Source organism: Canis lupus, chromosome 23, assembly GCF_011100685.1.
Source record: "Canis lupus familiaris isolate Mischka breed German Shepherd chromosome 23, alternate assembly UU_Cfam_GSD_1.0, whole genome shotgun sequence".
NCBI classification, from domain to species: Eukaryota; Metazoa; Chordata; class Mammalia; order Carnivora; family Canidae; genus Canis; species Canis lupus.
Genome location: NC_049244.1, coordinates 8,393,566 through 8,410,775, shown reverse-complemented (window position 1 = coordinate 8,410,775; position 17,210 = coordinate 8,393,566). Strand labels below are relative to the sequence as shown.

The window sequence follows — 17,210 nt, the reverse complement described above, 5'->3', positions numbered from 1 at the left end:
TTTTATTTATTTTAAAGATTTTATTTATTTATTCATAGAGACACAGAGAGAAAGAGAGAGGCAGAGACACAGGCAGAGGGAGAAACAGGCTCCATGCAGAGAGCCTGACGTGGGACTCAATCCAGGGTCTCCAGGATCACACCCTGGGCTGCAGGCGGCGCTAAACCGCTGTGCCACCAGGGCTGCCCAGGTTTTATTTATTTATTCATGAGAGACAGAGAGAGAGGCGCAGAGACACAGGCAGAGGGAGAAGCAGGCTCCATGCAGGAAGCCTGATGTGGGACTCGTTCCCGGGTCTCCAGGATCAGGCCCTGGGCTGAAGGCTGCGCTAAACCGCTGAGCCACCTGGGCTGCCCTGTCATTCCCATATTCTGTATGCTTTACTGCACTTGTAGTCATCTCTTTTATTTGAGTATGTTGTGGTTTCGTCTTTATATCTGATGATTTTAATTTTTTGTTCAAATTCTTTCCCAAGCTTGGTCATTTCTCTCTTCACATATGCCTGTGTTTTTTCATTTTTATTCGGAGTTTTGCATTTTCTGAACTGTGGTATTCATATTCATATTCAGTTTCAAAATTCTAGAGTTTATGTTGGAGGGTTGTTACAGTTTACTGTTTTGTTCTCTTTATTTTGGACTATTTCATCAGCTTGAAAAGTTATTATTCTTTGTTTTCTTCATATATTTGTATACAAAGTGAGTTCCTTTTTCTAGTTATATTGACATGCTTGTGATAACAGGCAACTCTATGGGGGCAAAGGTAAAATGGGAGATGGATTGACTGGTCCTTTCTGTTTCTTGATCCAAGAGAACTTTTTTCTGTTGATCAATGTTGTAAAACTTATTTAATAAGTAATGTCTAGGTAGTAGGGGTGGGGAAGTTATCCATCTTCTTCTGAATCTTTGACTTGCTATTGACAGGCTGTTATCTTTAGCTTTCTTTTTTCCTTTCAACCACCAAGCTTGCTAGGGGCACCACTTCCTTTCAAGATGACTCCATCTCTCTCAGAAGTGATGATGCTGGTCCCACCCACTTTCTAAACTTCTTCCTTTTGTCTTCCCCCTATACTCTCTGATCAACCAGGTCTCAGATCCAGTTTGCAGCATTTTTCCACTCTGGGTGGAAACCACAAATAGACTGATTTAATCGAAGTCCCAAAACAGGCAGGGGCCTGCAGCAGAGGTAAAATTTGGGGGATTCTGCAGGAAGCAGATCACACAGGACTTTCTATGTAGGCTTCTGTCATAATTTGAGCAATGAATAAAAGGATCTAAGATAAAACAGGAGGGATACAGAGAAAGGAACTGCTTTAGGAGTTACCAAAGGAATAACCAAACTCAATTGGTGACTTATCTGACAAAGAAAGGGGGAGGACAACTGCATTTGGGGTTTGGGTTCTTCAATGAATGGATGAACGAACAGCGGGCACCAGTTCATTGAAATAGGAACACAAAAGGAGGAAGTTTGGGGAAGGGCAAGGGAAGATAAGTGGAGTCTGAAGTACCCCTCTGAGAATTCTGATAGACTCTAAGGAGAGTTCTGGATGGAAATAAAGATCTGGGTGTTCCTGGCTTATATATAGTGGTTGAAACCCAAGAAGAGATGAAATCATCCAATAAGAGAGGACAGAATGGGGGAGAAAGAGGGATAAGGACAGAGATTTGGGGCTGAGCAATAACTAAGAAGGAGTACACAGAGTGTTCGTATCAGTAAAAAAGAAAGGGCATCTGGGTGGCTCAGCGGTTTAGGGCTGCCTTCAGCCCAGGGTGTGGTCTTGGAGACCCAGGATCGAGTCCCACGTCAGGCTCCCTGCATGGAATGGAGCCTGCTTCTCCCTCTGCCTGTGTCTGTGCCTCTCTCTCTCTCTCATGAATAAATAAATTAAATCTTTTAAAAAAAGAAAGAAGGAATGAAATATCAGGGGACAGAATGGGAGAGAAGAGGGATGGGACAGAGATTTGGGGCCAAGCAATAATTAAGGAGTACACAAGGAGTGCTCATATCAGTAAAGAAGAAAGAAGGAATGAAATATCAGGAAAGCAGGAGAGAAGCTGGAAAGAATGACTATCAAAAAGAAGGCAAGGTAGAAATAATTACTGTAATAGATAAAAATACATAGAATATATTAAATGTATCGTATTGACACTGAAAATAAAAACCTACTTGCTGTTAGAGGATGCTTGGGAATCAACCCATTAAGAAAACCAGACATTAGGTGCCTTCTGAAAGAAGAATACACCACCATCTTATGAAGTTGTCTGACAATAAAAAGGGAAATAATCACATGTGCATCGGATCAAATTTCTAGGTCAGTGGTTATGAACCAGGGGCAATTTTGTCTTCCCATCCCCACCAGATGTGTGGCAATGCCTGAAGACATCCTGAATTGTCATGACTTGGGGAAGGGGTGCTACTGGCATATGGTGGATCGAGGCCAGTGACACTGCTGCCCCCTCACAACCAAAACCTATTCAGCCCCAAATGCTAATAGTATTGAGGTTGAGGAGCTCTGTATTAGTCCCAACCACCAATTTACAGGAAATACAGAAGACAGAGAGTATGTACGTGAATAGAATCAACAAAATCCAGAATTTGAGAAATTCTTCTGAAGGAAGGGATGGAGGGATGGAGGTGCTCCCCTGTATCACCTGAGAGAGGGCCCCTGAACGTGGTCTGGTGTGCCAGGGAGTCAGGCAGCCTGTGGGCAGAGCTGATGGGAGGAGACAAGAAGCCTGTTCAACAGGTCAAGCTTTTTGGGTGGGAAGAAGTTACAGCAGGTGGGCATGGGGAGGGAGGAGAGATTAGGGAGGATGAAGGGGCAGATGCTGGAGGGTGAGAAGACCAAAACTTGAAGGAGGGGTGAGCATGGAGAAGACAAGAAAGGAAGACCCTAGGAAGCCCTGAAATGAGGAAGGAGGAAGCAGCTGGGGGATGGGGTGGGGGGGTCAGGCTTTGCAGGGGTAGGGATGGACCACAGGAGTTACAGTATGGGGCAAGAGAAGGTGGCTGCAGGTTATTTTGGGGGAGGACTAGCCAAAAAGACCAAGTTGGGGAAGGGGTTGCTGGGGTCAGGGTATGGGGGACAGCTCTGTCTCCCTGTTCTCCTGATTGAGGTCCTATATTAGCTTTACTTCTGCCTTTAAAAGGCCAACAGTCACAGTTTTTACTGGACATATCCCAGTCTCACTGTTTTCTCTTGCCTCCCAGGTTAGACAGGAAAAGACAGATGCTTTCCTGTTCCGGGAAAAAGGGTCCATTTAAGTGTAGGAAGGTGTGCTAAGGTGGGTTTCAGGTGGTCCCAGGCAGGGCTGGAGCACTGCAGAGTCAGGTGGGCTGGTACTCCCTTAGGACAAGTAAGAGGATCCCTGCTGTCCAGGAGGAGCATGTCTCCAAATGGGATCAGTGGAGTCTGAACGCAGGGTTAACAGGGGTGCCTGGGCCCAAGGCATTCACTCTGGAGGCCCCCGGGTCTGGGCCAGGATTCTCTGCTCAAGCTTGGCGTACTGCGGGAGAAGGGCCTCGTAGACCTAGAGGGACAAAAAGAGCAGTTTAGAATGGGGAGGGAGAGGTGCCTCTTCGATCTCTTTGCAGCCTGCAGTTTTAAAATTTAGCATCCCATTTACTTGCAATTTAGGTGCTTGTGCTGGGCAAAAGAAAGGAAGTATCAATTCACAAAAGAGGAAAAGCTAGTAGTTCTCAAACCTACAGTTTAAGATTTTTTAAAAATGCAAATTAGGACAAAAATTTGTTATCAAATCTACAAGATTTTTAAAAATTCTGGTGAAGGTACCTGGCAATGCCATCTTGTCTCATGGCTGGTGAAGTTGGTGGTACCACTCTTCTGGGAATCACCTTGACTATATGTTGGTAGTAAAGGGCTTGAAAATGTCCATAGCCTTTGACTCAGTCATTCTACTTCTGCAAAGCTCCCCTAAGGAAACAATCCTAAATATGGGATGCCAGGCCTATGAAGGATCTTCTTAGACACTAACCATCCAGTTTCCTAAGACTACCATGGACAACACCTTGGCCCTCAAAAGGATAAACTAGAGAAACATACCTATTGGTACAGTGGTTGCAAGTGCTCCTCTTGAATGAAAGGCCACATAGTGGTCCTTATAGCAGTTTGCACAAGTGTCCAGGAAAGGGTCTCCCTGACCCGCCATGTTACAGCTCAGGTGCAAACGTGAAATCCACATGGTACAGGTGCAAAGAACCACCGTGGCTTTGGAACCTCATGCCCCACAGGAGTATCTCTTGTAACTACTCCATAGGCAAGACACATGCCCATGAGATGTCACTGGACTCAGGGAAGCCCTAAGTATAACTTCCCAAGTATATATGGTTTTCCCACTCCAGATACGATGCCCTAAGTAAAGGCCATTTGTACATAAGCAATGTTGCATAGTAATATTGTTGACATTCCATTTTTAAGTCTCAAAAGCAACAGAGCTAGAAATTGAACCATGGTTCAAATTCTCATGCAGAATAGGAAAAGGTTCTGTTCACCTTTTACCCATATAATTTCAATTATAAAAATTAAGAAACTAAAAGCAACTGCTCTAAGACATATAAAATGCACAATTATGATTCATTAGCCAGATTATTATGCAGTCATTAAAAATAATGTGTATGCTCATTTTTAAGAATGTAAATACTCATGTTGTACTGTAGTATTTTTTTTAAAAGTGGGCTACAAAATTATATATACAGTGTGCTATGTAATAAACCAAAATCAATAAGGGGAAGAGGTTTTCTTTTAAGATTTTATTTTTAAATAATCTCTATACCCAATGTGGGGCTTGAACTCACAACCCTAAGATCAAGAATCCAACCGAGCCAACCAGGAGCCGCCCATAACCCCACATGCTTAACCTCATTCCTTCATTCCCCGTCCCCTCCTTTATATAAATATATATATATTTATATATATATATATAAGATTTTATGTATTTATTCATGAGAGACAGAGAGAGAGAGAGGCAGAGACATAGGCAGAGGGAGAAGCAGGCTCCATGCAGGAAGCCTGATGTGGGACTCGATCCCGGGTCTCCAGGATCAGGCCCTGGGCTGAAGGCGGCACTAAACCGCTGAGCCACCTGGGCTGCCCTCCCCTCCTTTATTTAAAGCTGTTTTCTCCTGTGGCTCTATAAGCCTAGCCTGAGAAATGTGGGCACTTCAGGTGAGCACATGGTGTCTAATAGATCAGCAACACTTAAAGACCAAGGGACCTAGGTTTCCTTGAGTCTCACAAATGCCACTACTAGCTCATGCCAATCCCACTCCTTCATTTGGCTTAATTAGCTCCAAAGTCAAGTACTTTAAAAACTAATTACACAACCAAGGCGCACTCTTGGCACATCTGGGGCAGCTCTTTGAAGGTGACAGAGAAGAGAACTCAGGGGGCGCTTTGATCTTCTGTCAGGAGGAAATTGCAATTTCTCTGCTGAGCCGAGAGAAAGCACTGGTGCAGTTTTGAGTTTCCACTTGAGCACAACCACTGCTGTATGTGCCATAGAGAGAACACAGAGGATGCTCCCCTGCTCCCAAGGAGTTTACAAAGCAGTCCTCAAATAGGTCATTACACCAACAGTCACAGACTGTTGCTGCTTGGAGCCTGGTGTCACGAAGGATCCTGAGGTTACACATGTGGTTAATGGTACAGAGTCCCAGGAGCTTTTTAGTCACTTTGGTCATGGGCAAGCCAGGGAAGGTGTTGATACACACACAGAGTGTTTGCTACCTATAATGAGGCAGGTGAAGCTGTCTGCTGCCCTAATGCTTTCCCCAACTACCTTCTCCCTTGTAGGCCTCCTTCTAGAGGACAAAGGAGCCAGAACCTGCCCCATGGTTACAACCACAGGTGACCATACGACCGTGTGGCAGTCTGGTGGGGGAATTGAGAGGAACAGATTAGTATTCTCTTTCTGATGAGCAAAAAGTGTGTGAAGAGAGGCTGCCCAACACCATGCTCTCATTCCTACCTATGGATACAGTGGTGAGGGAGCGTGATGTTTGGAGCAGCTGCAGATAGCCTGTGATCATTTGGAGCACATCTAGAGCCATACTACCCAATACAGTAGCCATAAATCATATATGTCTGTGAGCACTTGAAACATGACTAGTGCTCCAAGTATAAGATGCACACCAAATTTCAAAAGCTTCATACAAAAAAGAGGAATGTTAAAATATCACATTAGTAATTTTTCTTATTGATTACCCATTGAAATGGCATTATTTTGGACATACTGGATTAGATAAAATATATCTTTAAAATTAGTCATTTATTTATTTTTACTTTTTTTTAAATGAGACTACTAGAAAATTATAAATGACATATGTGATTCTCATGTTCCCATCATGTTGCTGAGCTGTAGAACTGCAGGGAATATGACCCAGAGCCCTGACACCATTGAACCACTGAACCAACCCTGACGACTACCTTCACACTTCTTGTTACATAGCAAAGAGATTATAGTCAAAGATTCTTCTTAAGCCTCACAATTAGCAGGTTAAAAGTAGGCAGGACCAGATGGTGTCCCCACTTCACAGATGAAAAAAATGCTGCTCAAGGTCACGTGAAGGTCGTATGTTAAAGGAAAGGCAGGATAAGAATCTGAACCCGAAGGCCCTTTATATCAGTTTAGGGCCTTCCTACTGCATTGAGCTGACTCTTAAAGGTAAGGACATACAACTTAAGGACAAAGTAATAGGAACCTGGGTACACCTTTGTGTGGAGGGCATGTAGTCACCTGGAAACTGGGAGCTTCTGTTCTAAGATATGTTGAGAGGCAATTCTCCATGGAGTTTCACATGTCTGGTGACAGCTTTGTCGCAGTCTATCTTTTCAATGTTTATACAGCAAACAGCAATGGAAGATAGAGATAGAGTTGCCCTCTGGGATAGAGGGAAAATTTATTTGCTGAGTAGGCTAGTACAGAAATGTCTTTCTTAAGGACAAAGGTTGAGCAGATCTGCTTGCAACTCCTTTATAATTTGGGAGTTTCCTAAGCCTGGGGTCACTCAGCTGAGACACAGACACAGCATGTGCACAGTATCCTCCTGGGCCCATTTCGTATCATCCCACGGCATGTTAGGGCCAAGGAAATCTGGTGCAAGCATGAATTCAGCTCATGCTACTTGCTCAACTGGTAATGATGCCCTCCATCTGTGCAACCCTGCTCCTGGGCTGCCAGAACCTTCTGCAAATAGGAATAGAGGTATGGTGGATGCTGTGTTGTACCAGCCAGATTGTCCTTCAGGAATGAAGAACTTATTCTCCCAGCCCTCAGCTGATGGCCCCCTCTGGCGATTGCTTTGGCTACAGAAAGATGCTTTACCTCATCCTGGGGTGGCCTGAGGGCAGAGACTCCTTGACCTGAGATATAAAGGCCCGGCCCCCTCATCTCAACTGGGTTTAAGTCCAGAGAGCCTGCCCAGCTTCAGAACTTCCTCTAGGACTGGCTGAGGGCTCCACTGAGATTGCCCTGTGGCTCACCTCCTCCTTCTGCCCTGTCCTGCCTTGTTTCCTCCTACACAAATGTAGATACCAAGAGCACCTCCAGTAAATCTCCTAAACCTTAATCAGCATCTCAGTGTCTGCTTTCCAGAGAATCCAATCTGTAACCAGCAGGGTCTGCCTTCACAGGGATTTCCTGGCCTGGGGAACCACACCCCTGTCCTGGATCCAGACTTCACTCTGAGTCCTAGAAACGCAGCACATCTTGCATTTAAGTGACAGTCTTTCTGTGGCTTCTGAGCCAGTGAAATATAAGGGCCCATCCTGAGGCATATGGAGCACTGAAGATATACTCAGCAATCTATCTGACCCTTGGAGCTATAAAATCAGCAGTGTCTTGAATCTCAATTGAAAACTTGGCTTCTTCTGCTCTGTTCTCTTGACAATTAAAAACAAAAAAGTTGGATTTCCCCATAAGTTGAACACATCAACTTTATATTAAGTGACAGAGCAAAACTTATCTTTTGGAAAAAAGAACCTACAACTGAGCTTGAACATCATGGGTTTCAACTGTGCAGATCCACTTATAGGTGGATTTCTTTTGATAGAATAGATGGTAAATGTATTTTGCTTATTATTTTCTTGACATTTTCATTTCTCTAGTTTACTTGACTGTAATAATACAGTATATAACACACAATATATAAAATATGTGTTAATTGACTATGTTATCAGTAAGGCTTCTGGTGAACAACAGGCTAGTAATAGTTTCGGGGGAGTCAAAAGTTATATGTACATTTTCGTGTCAGCAAAGGGATTGACACCCTGTGTTGTTCAAGAGTTAGCTGTAGTTGATTTTCACAATACAAAGCCTATGACCAAATTCTGATGGTCTCTCACCTGAGAAGCTCCTGAGGATGGGGTAGCAGCTAATTGGGGATTTGGGGCTAACTTCACAACCTCTGAAAAGGGCAGGTCTGTTCCAGCAGCAAGGCCTAGAAGAGAAAGCTCATTTCACATTAGTGATGCAGCAAATGAAGATGTTAATTAGCATCTTATCTCTAGGGTGATAAAATATTCTAAAACTGGATTATGGTGATGGTTGCACAACTCAGCAAGTTTACTAAAAATCACCGAGTTGTACACTTAAAATTGGTTAACTTTTATGTCATGTAAATTGTGCCTCAGTAAAACTGTTAGAGAGAGAGAGAGAAGAGGAATTTCACATGCAGATTTCTCTCCAGCAGGGCCTAGTTTGTCTTGCTCACTGTGACAGCACCTGTCCCAGCAAGGCAGCTAACCCTTGTCACCTAACAGAAGAGGAAGGTCTGCCTGCCTCTTCCCGCTCACAGAGCTCCGTTCCCTATGGCTCAGTGCACTGAAGCCACCCAGGCTTCTTACAATTACTCCTACCTCAGAGCCTATTCACCGTGTCAAATATTCCTGTCTCCTTCTCTTCACTGACTTATGCTCTTCTTCTCAGATAAGCTGCAGCAAACAATGTCACTTGTCTGGAGGCTCCCTAACCCTCCACCCTGAAGTATCATCTACTGTCCTTGGGGACTTCTTATAATTTCTGGCTGCAGATGTAAGGTCCCTCCCTTGCCAAGCCCACGGCTCTGTGAAGCCAGGGACTGGGTCTTCAGAAAAGCCCTGGTGCCTAGCACACTGCCTGCATACCAGAGGCACTCCATAAATATGAGTGCAGGGCTGGAAAAGAGGGAACGCTGCCATAGGTGGACAGGAAAAGTAAGGAGTTTCTAGGCAATTAAGGCTGATGTAGTATCAGCTTGGCAGGGAAGCACAGGGACACCATGAGTGAGGGAGGTGAAGACACAAGGCCCAGTTTCCAACCCAATGCTGGGTTATCTCAGCTCAGAGCTGCATGAGAATGTTTGGGTGGTGGGGTCGCCAGCAGGGAGACCAATCAAAAGATACCAGTCCCTTCTCCACTCATTCAGAGACTGGCTACATGTGAGGTTCATCCTGGATGCAGCTGGGGGAGAACAGACATGAAGTGGCTAATATACCTCAGAGTGAGGACCGGTGTGCTAGGATTTAGCTTGGGGCTCGGTTTTGGAAGGCAGAGTGAGGCAGTACCCCAGCTAACCTCTGGCAATGAAACAGGCACAGGAAAGGAGAAATAAAAAAGAAACAGAGTGCCACATAGCAGTGGAGTCTGTAAAGGGCAATGCCTTTCCTGCTTTGGCAGAAGGAGTGAGAAGTGGGCCGCGGGCTTTTCGTGGGCAACACTAAGGGCCAGTAGATTATGGAATAGTGTTTTCAAGGTGCTGAGGAAAAGCATTTTGAACTTAAGAGTCCTTTGCATGAACAAGTTACCATTATTTTGGAGGGTGAAACAAAGCCCATGCTGGATATGTAAGGCCTCCAAAATTATCACCTACTGAATCCCCTCTTAAACTTATTTAGGTTGTAGAGTCCAACAAAACAATCACAGAAGAGAAAAAGGAGAAAGAAACTGCAAGGAATAGAGAGAGAGAGAGAGAGAGAAGAGAGATAAATAAATAAAGGGAAGTAAAAATAAAAGCCAATGTGAGGTCAAGTTTAATTAAAAACACAATTTGGAAATTGTGATCTTGACAAGGATCAAGGACAAGGAGGTGGTACAAACTGGGATAAGGTGGAAAGAGTGGAGATGGAGGGGAGTAAAAGAGTAAGAGGTTAATTATTCAGAGAAGGATCTAGTCCCTGATTGATTTTCAATGTTGATAGGAAAATATAAGTTTAAATAGGTGTGTTAAAAAAAGTTAAGAGTAAATGGATGAAGAATGGAACTGCCAGAGAGAAGAGGGCCCCTGAGATAAGTGGGCAGCTGGAGGAGCAGTCTGAGCAAGCAGAGAATGGGACAAATTGACTAACTGGGACCCTTGTGGGCATGGGCTGCTCCCAGAAGAACCTGCCTTGATGCGGGAGATCTGAGTTTCAGTGAGGCCTTCATCAGTGCAATGGGCCGCTGTGGAGCTGTCCAGGGTACTGGACTGTTTGGCCCTGAAGGCTTCAGCTTTGTTCCACTTCCTGCATTGGCTGAAACGATGGCCCTGGACTTCATCCACCTCTCCTGCCCACAGGTGTCCAGACCCATGCTCATGTGCCCTCAAGCATATCCTGCATCCTTTCCCAATGTCCCTGTGCTGAGCTTGGGGCCTCATTCACTTAGGGACCTACTTTTCTTTCCCCACTTTAAGTACAGAATAAAAGAACAGAAGGTTTGGTGGGTTGGTTCTTGCCTGCTAGGAGGGAGAAAAATGAAACTAAAGCCCAAGTTTTAGATGTCCCTAAAGACTGGGAACATCTCAATCTCCCCTTTCTATCCTCCTCATCCCAGCCAGTGCCCCAACTCTTCTAGAAGCCTCTGTTCCCCATTGCACGACCTACCATGGAAAGCTCGGTATGCGGAGCCCACACAGGCTGAGTTGGCAGTGTCTATGACATACACTGGGGCACCAAACACATCCGCAAGCACCTGGAAAGGGGGGAGGTTCTTACTGTGCTAAGTTGTTCCTCAGAGGGAACAGACACATTTGGTACACATTTTCCACACTCTCTTTCCTCACCCGTCTTCTGATGCCTTCCATTCCACCTCTACTGTCTTAAAGGAAGTACACTCAGCCATGCCACCCTGATAAGAAGAGTCAGGATGACCTGGGGGGAAGTCTCTGGTGGAGGGCCACAACTCTCCAGGAGGTCCCTGCACTATTTAACCATTTTATCAAAGACAAGGAGGAAGACTTAGGAAGTATACTTAGCAAACAGTCAAGGTGGAGATGGTTGGAGGTAGACACTAATGCCAACAAGCTCAAACAAACCCAAACTAAGTTGGCATATCTTATAGGGAGAAGGATAAATATTTCCATTTAGCTCCCCAAAATAAATTACATAATTTGAAAAATGGAGGATCTCTACTGAGATCCTCATGGGAAAGACTTGGGAGTCTTAGTTGACCAGAAATATTACAGTAGATGCCACTGATGCCCATCTGGATTCCATTCCTGGACTGGTGTGCTTCTCTCCTCCAGATGCTGTATTGGTGGCCAATGGCTCACTGTTGCCCCTCCTCAAAGGAATTGCTCTTGGCTGAACGGAGGATGCCTCTCAGAGGAGGTTTTTCTCACAAATCTCCAAGTTAGCCACTTGGCTCCCTTACCCAAAGGGGAACCAAGTCTGTGGTACAGTTCACGGTTCAGATCTTCCCTATGGGATGGAACCACAGCTAAAACCATATTCTTGCTTATCGTTTCCCCAACTCTACCTGCACCTCTCACTCTCTTTCTCCTGGGAGTACCTTCTCAACAACCCACTTATAGAAAAACTCCCATCTCAGGCTCTTCTTTTAGAGAATCTGACCAAGAAAGGTATATTAGAAGTCAATAGTTGATACAGCCTCAAGATACATGCTCAGACTACAACCCAAAATGTGCATGTCCCAGTAACACAGTGACAGCAACATGAATGTGATAGCCTGTCAGTCATCTGCAAGAATGGGAACAGAGGCAGTCCTTACTGGACAGTGTCTGGCTCTTAGAAAGAACAGACATGGAAGAGGCCCTACTGCTTGGCCTACTACCAGCACATACCTGTAAGATGTCTTTGTTGTGAGATGCTCCGCCAGTGGCCAAAATCTTTGTCTTGGGCACTGCAAGGAAAAGAAAAAAAATTGATGGCTGTAACTATCTCCCAAGACAAAAAAGACTTTTTCCAGAGTTCTTCAGCCACAACGGGCTTGTACTGGGCCAATGCCTCTTGCTCATACAGGACTCAAGGAGAGACCCAAAGCTGGTTCTGTCCATGCAGGCTTGTCACAAATAATTTGCTTGTGAGGCTGCTGACCTCTTAATTGTCTTCATTTTTTAAAAAAAAAATCAGGGATCCCTGGGTGGCGCAGCGGTTTGGCGCCTGCCTTTGGCCCAGGGCGCGATCCTGGAGACCCGGGATCGAATCCCACATCGGGCTCCCGGTGCATGGAGCCTGCTTCTCCCTCTGCCTATGTCTCTCTCTCTCTCTCTCTCTCTCTGTGACTATCATAAATAAAATAAAATAAAATAAATTTAAAAAAAATAAAAAATAAAAAATAAAAAAAAATCATTAAATAAACAATCTGTCAACAAACCAGGAATAGAAGGGAATTTACTAAATTAATAAAGGCTATATATCCAAAATTTAGAACAAATTCTTAACAGAAGCATTTAAAAGTATTTTATGACTGGTGTGCCTCCCAGACCTCAAAAAATGGCCTCCAAATGACCCTTGCCTCCAGATATTTAACTTCGTGTTGTTCCTTCTCACAATCAATGGGGCTGACTCACATGGCCAGTAGGATATTGTGTCAATAGTGGAGTGTGTGTTCCAAAACCAGGTCATAAAGGACATTGAGACTTCTATCTTGTTCTGTTGTAGATCACTCTCTTGGATTCCTCACTTTGGGACAGCTAACTGCCATGTCATGATGACACTCAAGCAGTCCTATGGAGACACCTACATGGTGAGGAACCCCAGTGTTCTGCTAACAGCTGTGTGAGCTGGCCACCTGGGAAGCAAATCCTACAGCCTGAGTCAAGCCTTCAGATGACCACAGGCCCAGATGACATACTGACCTCAACCTTAGAAGAGACCTCAGCCAGAACCCCCAAGTTATGTTAATCCCTAATTCTTGATTCACAGAAACCATATAAAATAATAAATGTTCATTGTTGTTTTAAGCTGCTAACTCTTGAGGTAATTTGTTACACAGCAATAGATAATTAATAGTAGGAACAAAACATAGACTCATACTATCTAATATACTGTCACATAGTACTAGTTATACTAGCTGTGCCTATAAAGCAAGAAAAATAAATAAATATATAAGAATTGAAAAAAAAAATAGGGACACCTGGGTGGCTCAGTGGTTGAGCATCTGCCTTTGGCTCAGGGCGTGATCCTGTGATCCTGGGATCCCGGATTGAGTCCCGCATCGGGCTCCCTGCAGGGAGCCTGTTTCTCCCTCTGCCTATGTCTCTGCCTCTTGCTCATACAGGACTCTCTCTGTCTCTCATGAATAAATAAATCTTTAAAAAAAAAAGAAAAAAGAAAAAAGAAAACTATCCTTGTTTACAGACAATAAACTATCTACTTGAAAAATTAAAAATAGGCAAACTAATAAGATTGCCAGACACAAAAATCAACTTGCAATAAGCAATGGCATTTCTAACAATAATCAATTAGCAAATGTGATAGAAAATAAATTACCCTTCACAATGGTAACCAGAAATGCAATGTAGACAGGAAATACCTTAGCAATGAATTCAAAAGTCTCTATAAAGAAAAAAAATCAAAACTGTTCTTAAAGTACAAAAAGGAATATCTAAGTAAATTAAAAGATATTCCATGGTCCTGGATGGGTTTGAGCTAACATTATAAAAGTGTCATGTTTTTACATTAATTTATAAATTCAACGCAACATAAATAAAAATTCCACTGGATTTTTTTCAAAGAACTGAATCAATTTAGCATAAAATATTTATGGATAAATACCCATAAATGGGTAAGACCACACTGAAAAGAGAAAAATGAGGGGGTGAATTGCTATATTAGATATTAAGACATGTTTTAGGCTGAACTGTATCCCCTTAAAATTCATATGTCGAAGTTCTAACTCCCAGTACCTCAGGATGTGACTGTATTTGGAGATAAAGACAGATATATCTTTAAAGAGGTAGTTAATAGAAATGAGGCCATTAAGTGGGCTCTAATCCAATATGGCTGCTTTCCTTATAAGAAGAGTTTATTAGGACACATAAAGGGAAAGCCATGTGAAGACATAGGCATCTACAAGTCAAGGAAAGAGAACTTGGGATAAACTAACTCTGCTGACATGTTGATCTCAGACTTTTAGCCTCCAAGATTGTGAGAACATAATTATCTGTTGTTTAATCCATCTAATCTGTGGTACTTTGTTATGCAGCCCTGGCCAACTAGTACATACTACCAAGCCATAATAATAGTTTGTTCTAAGAACAGACCGATAAACCAATGGAGGAGAAAAGGGAATGCAGAGAGAGACTCACATGTATATAAAAATTTGATAAATGATAAAGAGGGCATTACATATAATGGGGGAAGAAAGAACTGGGTCACCATGTGGAAAAAATATTAAACTGGATCCCAATTTATATCATTCACAAAGATGAACTCCAGAAGGATTAGAGTCTTAAATGTGGAAGTTACACGAACAGTACAAAATGTAAAAAAACATTTCTGCAGCACTGGAAGATGGGAAAATAAGGTTAACAGACAAATAACAGAAGATGCTTGTGACCCAAAAAGCTGATATGGATCTAATATTCAAAGTATATAATAAATTCCTGAAAATCATTAAGAAAAAGATGGGAAATTCAATATGGGGGAAATGGTAAAGGATATAAACAGTCGATTCATGGAGGAAAAAAATGTAAAGTTACAAAGAGCTGTTCAAAGAGCTGTGTTAATGGAAAAAAAAACACAAATTAAAGTAACACTGAGATACTAGTTTACATTCATCAGATTAGCAAAGGATTCAAAGGTGCTTCATATGTTGGTGGAGATGCCAGAACCCTCATGCGTTGACAGTAGACCAATGATTTCAGAAAAGCAGACTCTCAGCCTCTCTGTCACTACCCACTCCACTGAGCAGCAGCAGCATCTGGCCTCAAGTTAAAGAGCTCCCTCCAGCCAAAGTGAGCTGCTACCTGGGGAGGGTGCCACGAGGGCTTGATGGGAATCAGAACTTGAGGTAACACTGAGCTGCCAGGGTAGCTGTGGAAAGAGACAGACATGTACCCATTAGAAAAATAAGCTGTATTCATCTTCCAACCTGAATAAAATCCTGCTGATTTTGGCACATGGGAGAGCCTCTGTAGGGAGGACTCCAGCTTTCAAGCTTGTACAATGCTCACCAGTTTCCACTTAAATCTGCCTGTTGTCACCTGTCTACTTCTGCAGCCTAGAGAGGGCAGGTGGGGCAGGGGTGGTGGGTGCTGGGAGAAGGTTCCTTGCACCTGAACAGCAACCTAGGCTTGCTACACTGAGACCCCAGTTCCTCATTCAGTACCACAAACCCACAGCCAAGACAATTGAGAAAAACCAACAGCCCGAAACAGAAGGATCAATGTGGATGGACTACCTTACGAGGAAAAGAACCCATGCAACAAAAGGGCAAATCTGAAAAAATTCTGATATTTATTCTCTGGTTGGTTTATTTGAATGGGCATAGAATCCATAAAAGAAGAATAAACCATTATGAAGAAGAACTGAGACACGACAAAGAGTTCTAAAAATTAAAAAACTTATGAATACAAACACATTTAGGCAGAAAACCTGAACAGTAGGATAAACCTGACAATATCTAATATAACCTGAAAGATACAATCCAGGAAATTCCCTACAGTTTAAAGTGATAAGCAAAGAGACAAAAATAAAGTAATATGACACAGAATCATTTATCCTTTTAGAGTTGTTCGGTCTACAAATATTTAGGGAGAGCCCAGTTCCCACCTGGAAGTGGTTTAAGAAGTGGGAACGGGTGGTTTAACAAGACATGAAATTCTTCCTCTCAGAGAGCTCATATTCTAGTTGGGGAAGGACAGACAATAAACAGATAGATACATTAAAAATAGAGCATGATAATGACAAGTTCATCTTTTTTAAAGTTTGTTTAAAAAAAACAAATAAATAAAGTTTGTTTGTTTATGTATGTATGTCCTCTCTACACTCAATGTGGGGCACAAATTTACAACCTCAAGATGAAGAGTCACATGCTCTTTTAACTGAGCCAGGCAGTTGCCCCTATAGTGACAGGTTCCATAATGAAATAGAGCAAAGTGTAATTAGGGCCAGAGGGCCAACATCTGGGTTTCTCAACCTTGGAACAGCTGACATTTAGACTGAATAATTATTTGCTGTGGGGAGCTGTTGCACACACTACAGAATGTGCAGCACTATCCCTGGCCTCTGCTGTTGAGATGCCAGTAGCACTCTCTATTTGTGACACCCAAAATGTCTCCAGATATCGTCAAATATCCTTTAGGAAAGCAAAATCACCTCTGTTGGAAACCACCAGTCTAATATGAGTAATAGTAAAAAGAACAGAGGAAATAAAAGGAAAGAAATCATCGGAGAACTACTGTAATTAATTTTCCCAAGCTAGAAAAAGTCAGATATATTCAGGCGAAAGGTATACGTAGGTGTACCTTATAATCTCTAGGTATGAGGCCTATACCTAGACTTTAGTTGACAAATTTCAAAATGCTAAGAAAGAAAAGATTCTAGGGAGCACCTGAGTGGCTCAGTGGTTGAGCCTCTGCCTTTGGCTCAGTCCTGATCCTGGGGTCCTTGCATTGAGTCCCACATCGGGCTCCCCACAGGGAACCTGCTTCTCCCTCTGCCTATGTCTCTGCCTCTCTCATGAATAAATAAATAATCTTTTAAAAAAAGAAAGAAAGAGGGATCCCTGGGTGGCGCAGCAGTTTAGTGCCTGCCTTTGGCCCAGGGCGCGATCCTGGAGACCCGGGATCGAATCCCACGTCGGGCTCCCGGTGCATGGAGCCTGCTTCTCCCTCTGCCTATGTCTCTGCCTCTCTCTCTCTCTCTGTGTGTGTGACTATCATAAATAAATAAAAATTTAAAAAGAAAGAAAGAAAGAAAGAAAGAAAGAAAGAAAGAAAGAAAGAAAGAAAGAAAAGATTCTAGAAGATTCTGTAGAGGAAAAAAATACCAT

General features: G+C 43.1%; 1 protein-coding gene across 4 annotated transcripts in view; it reads right to left on the bottom strand.

Moving 5' to 3' along the window:
* Positions 1-505: 505 nt before the first annotated feature.
* The window catches only part of XYLB (xylulokinase), a 50,251-nt gene continuing 33,546 nt past the window's right edge, over positions 506-17,210 (bottom strand). For 3 of the 4 annotated variants that reach the window (XM_038570463.1, XM_038570464.1, XM_038570465.1), the window contains 4 exons: positions 12,055-12,113; positions 10,856-10,943; positions 8,360-8,454; positions 506-3,527 (listed from right to left, as the gene is read on the bottom strand). In XM_038570463.1, coding sequence (XP_038426391.1) covers positions 3,450-3,527; positions 8,360-8,454; positions 10,856-10,943; positions 12,055-12,113 — 320 coding nt within the window. In that variant the 3' untranslated portion in view covers positions 506-3,449. The remainder of the gene's footprint in view (positions 3,528-8,359; positions 8,455-10,855; positions 10,944-12,054; positions 12,114-17,210) is intronic. The other variant, XR_005376852.1, reaches the window with a different exon arrangement.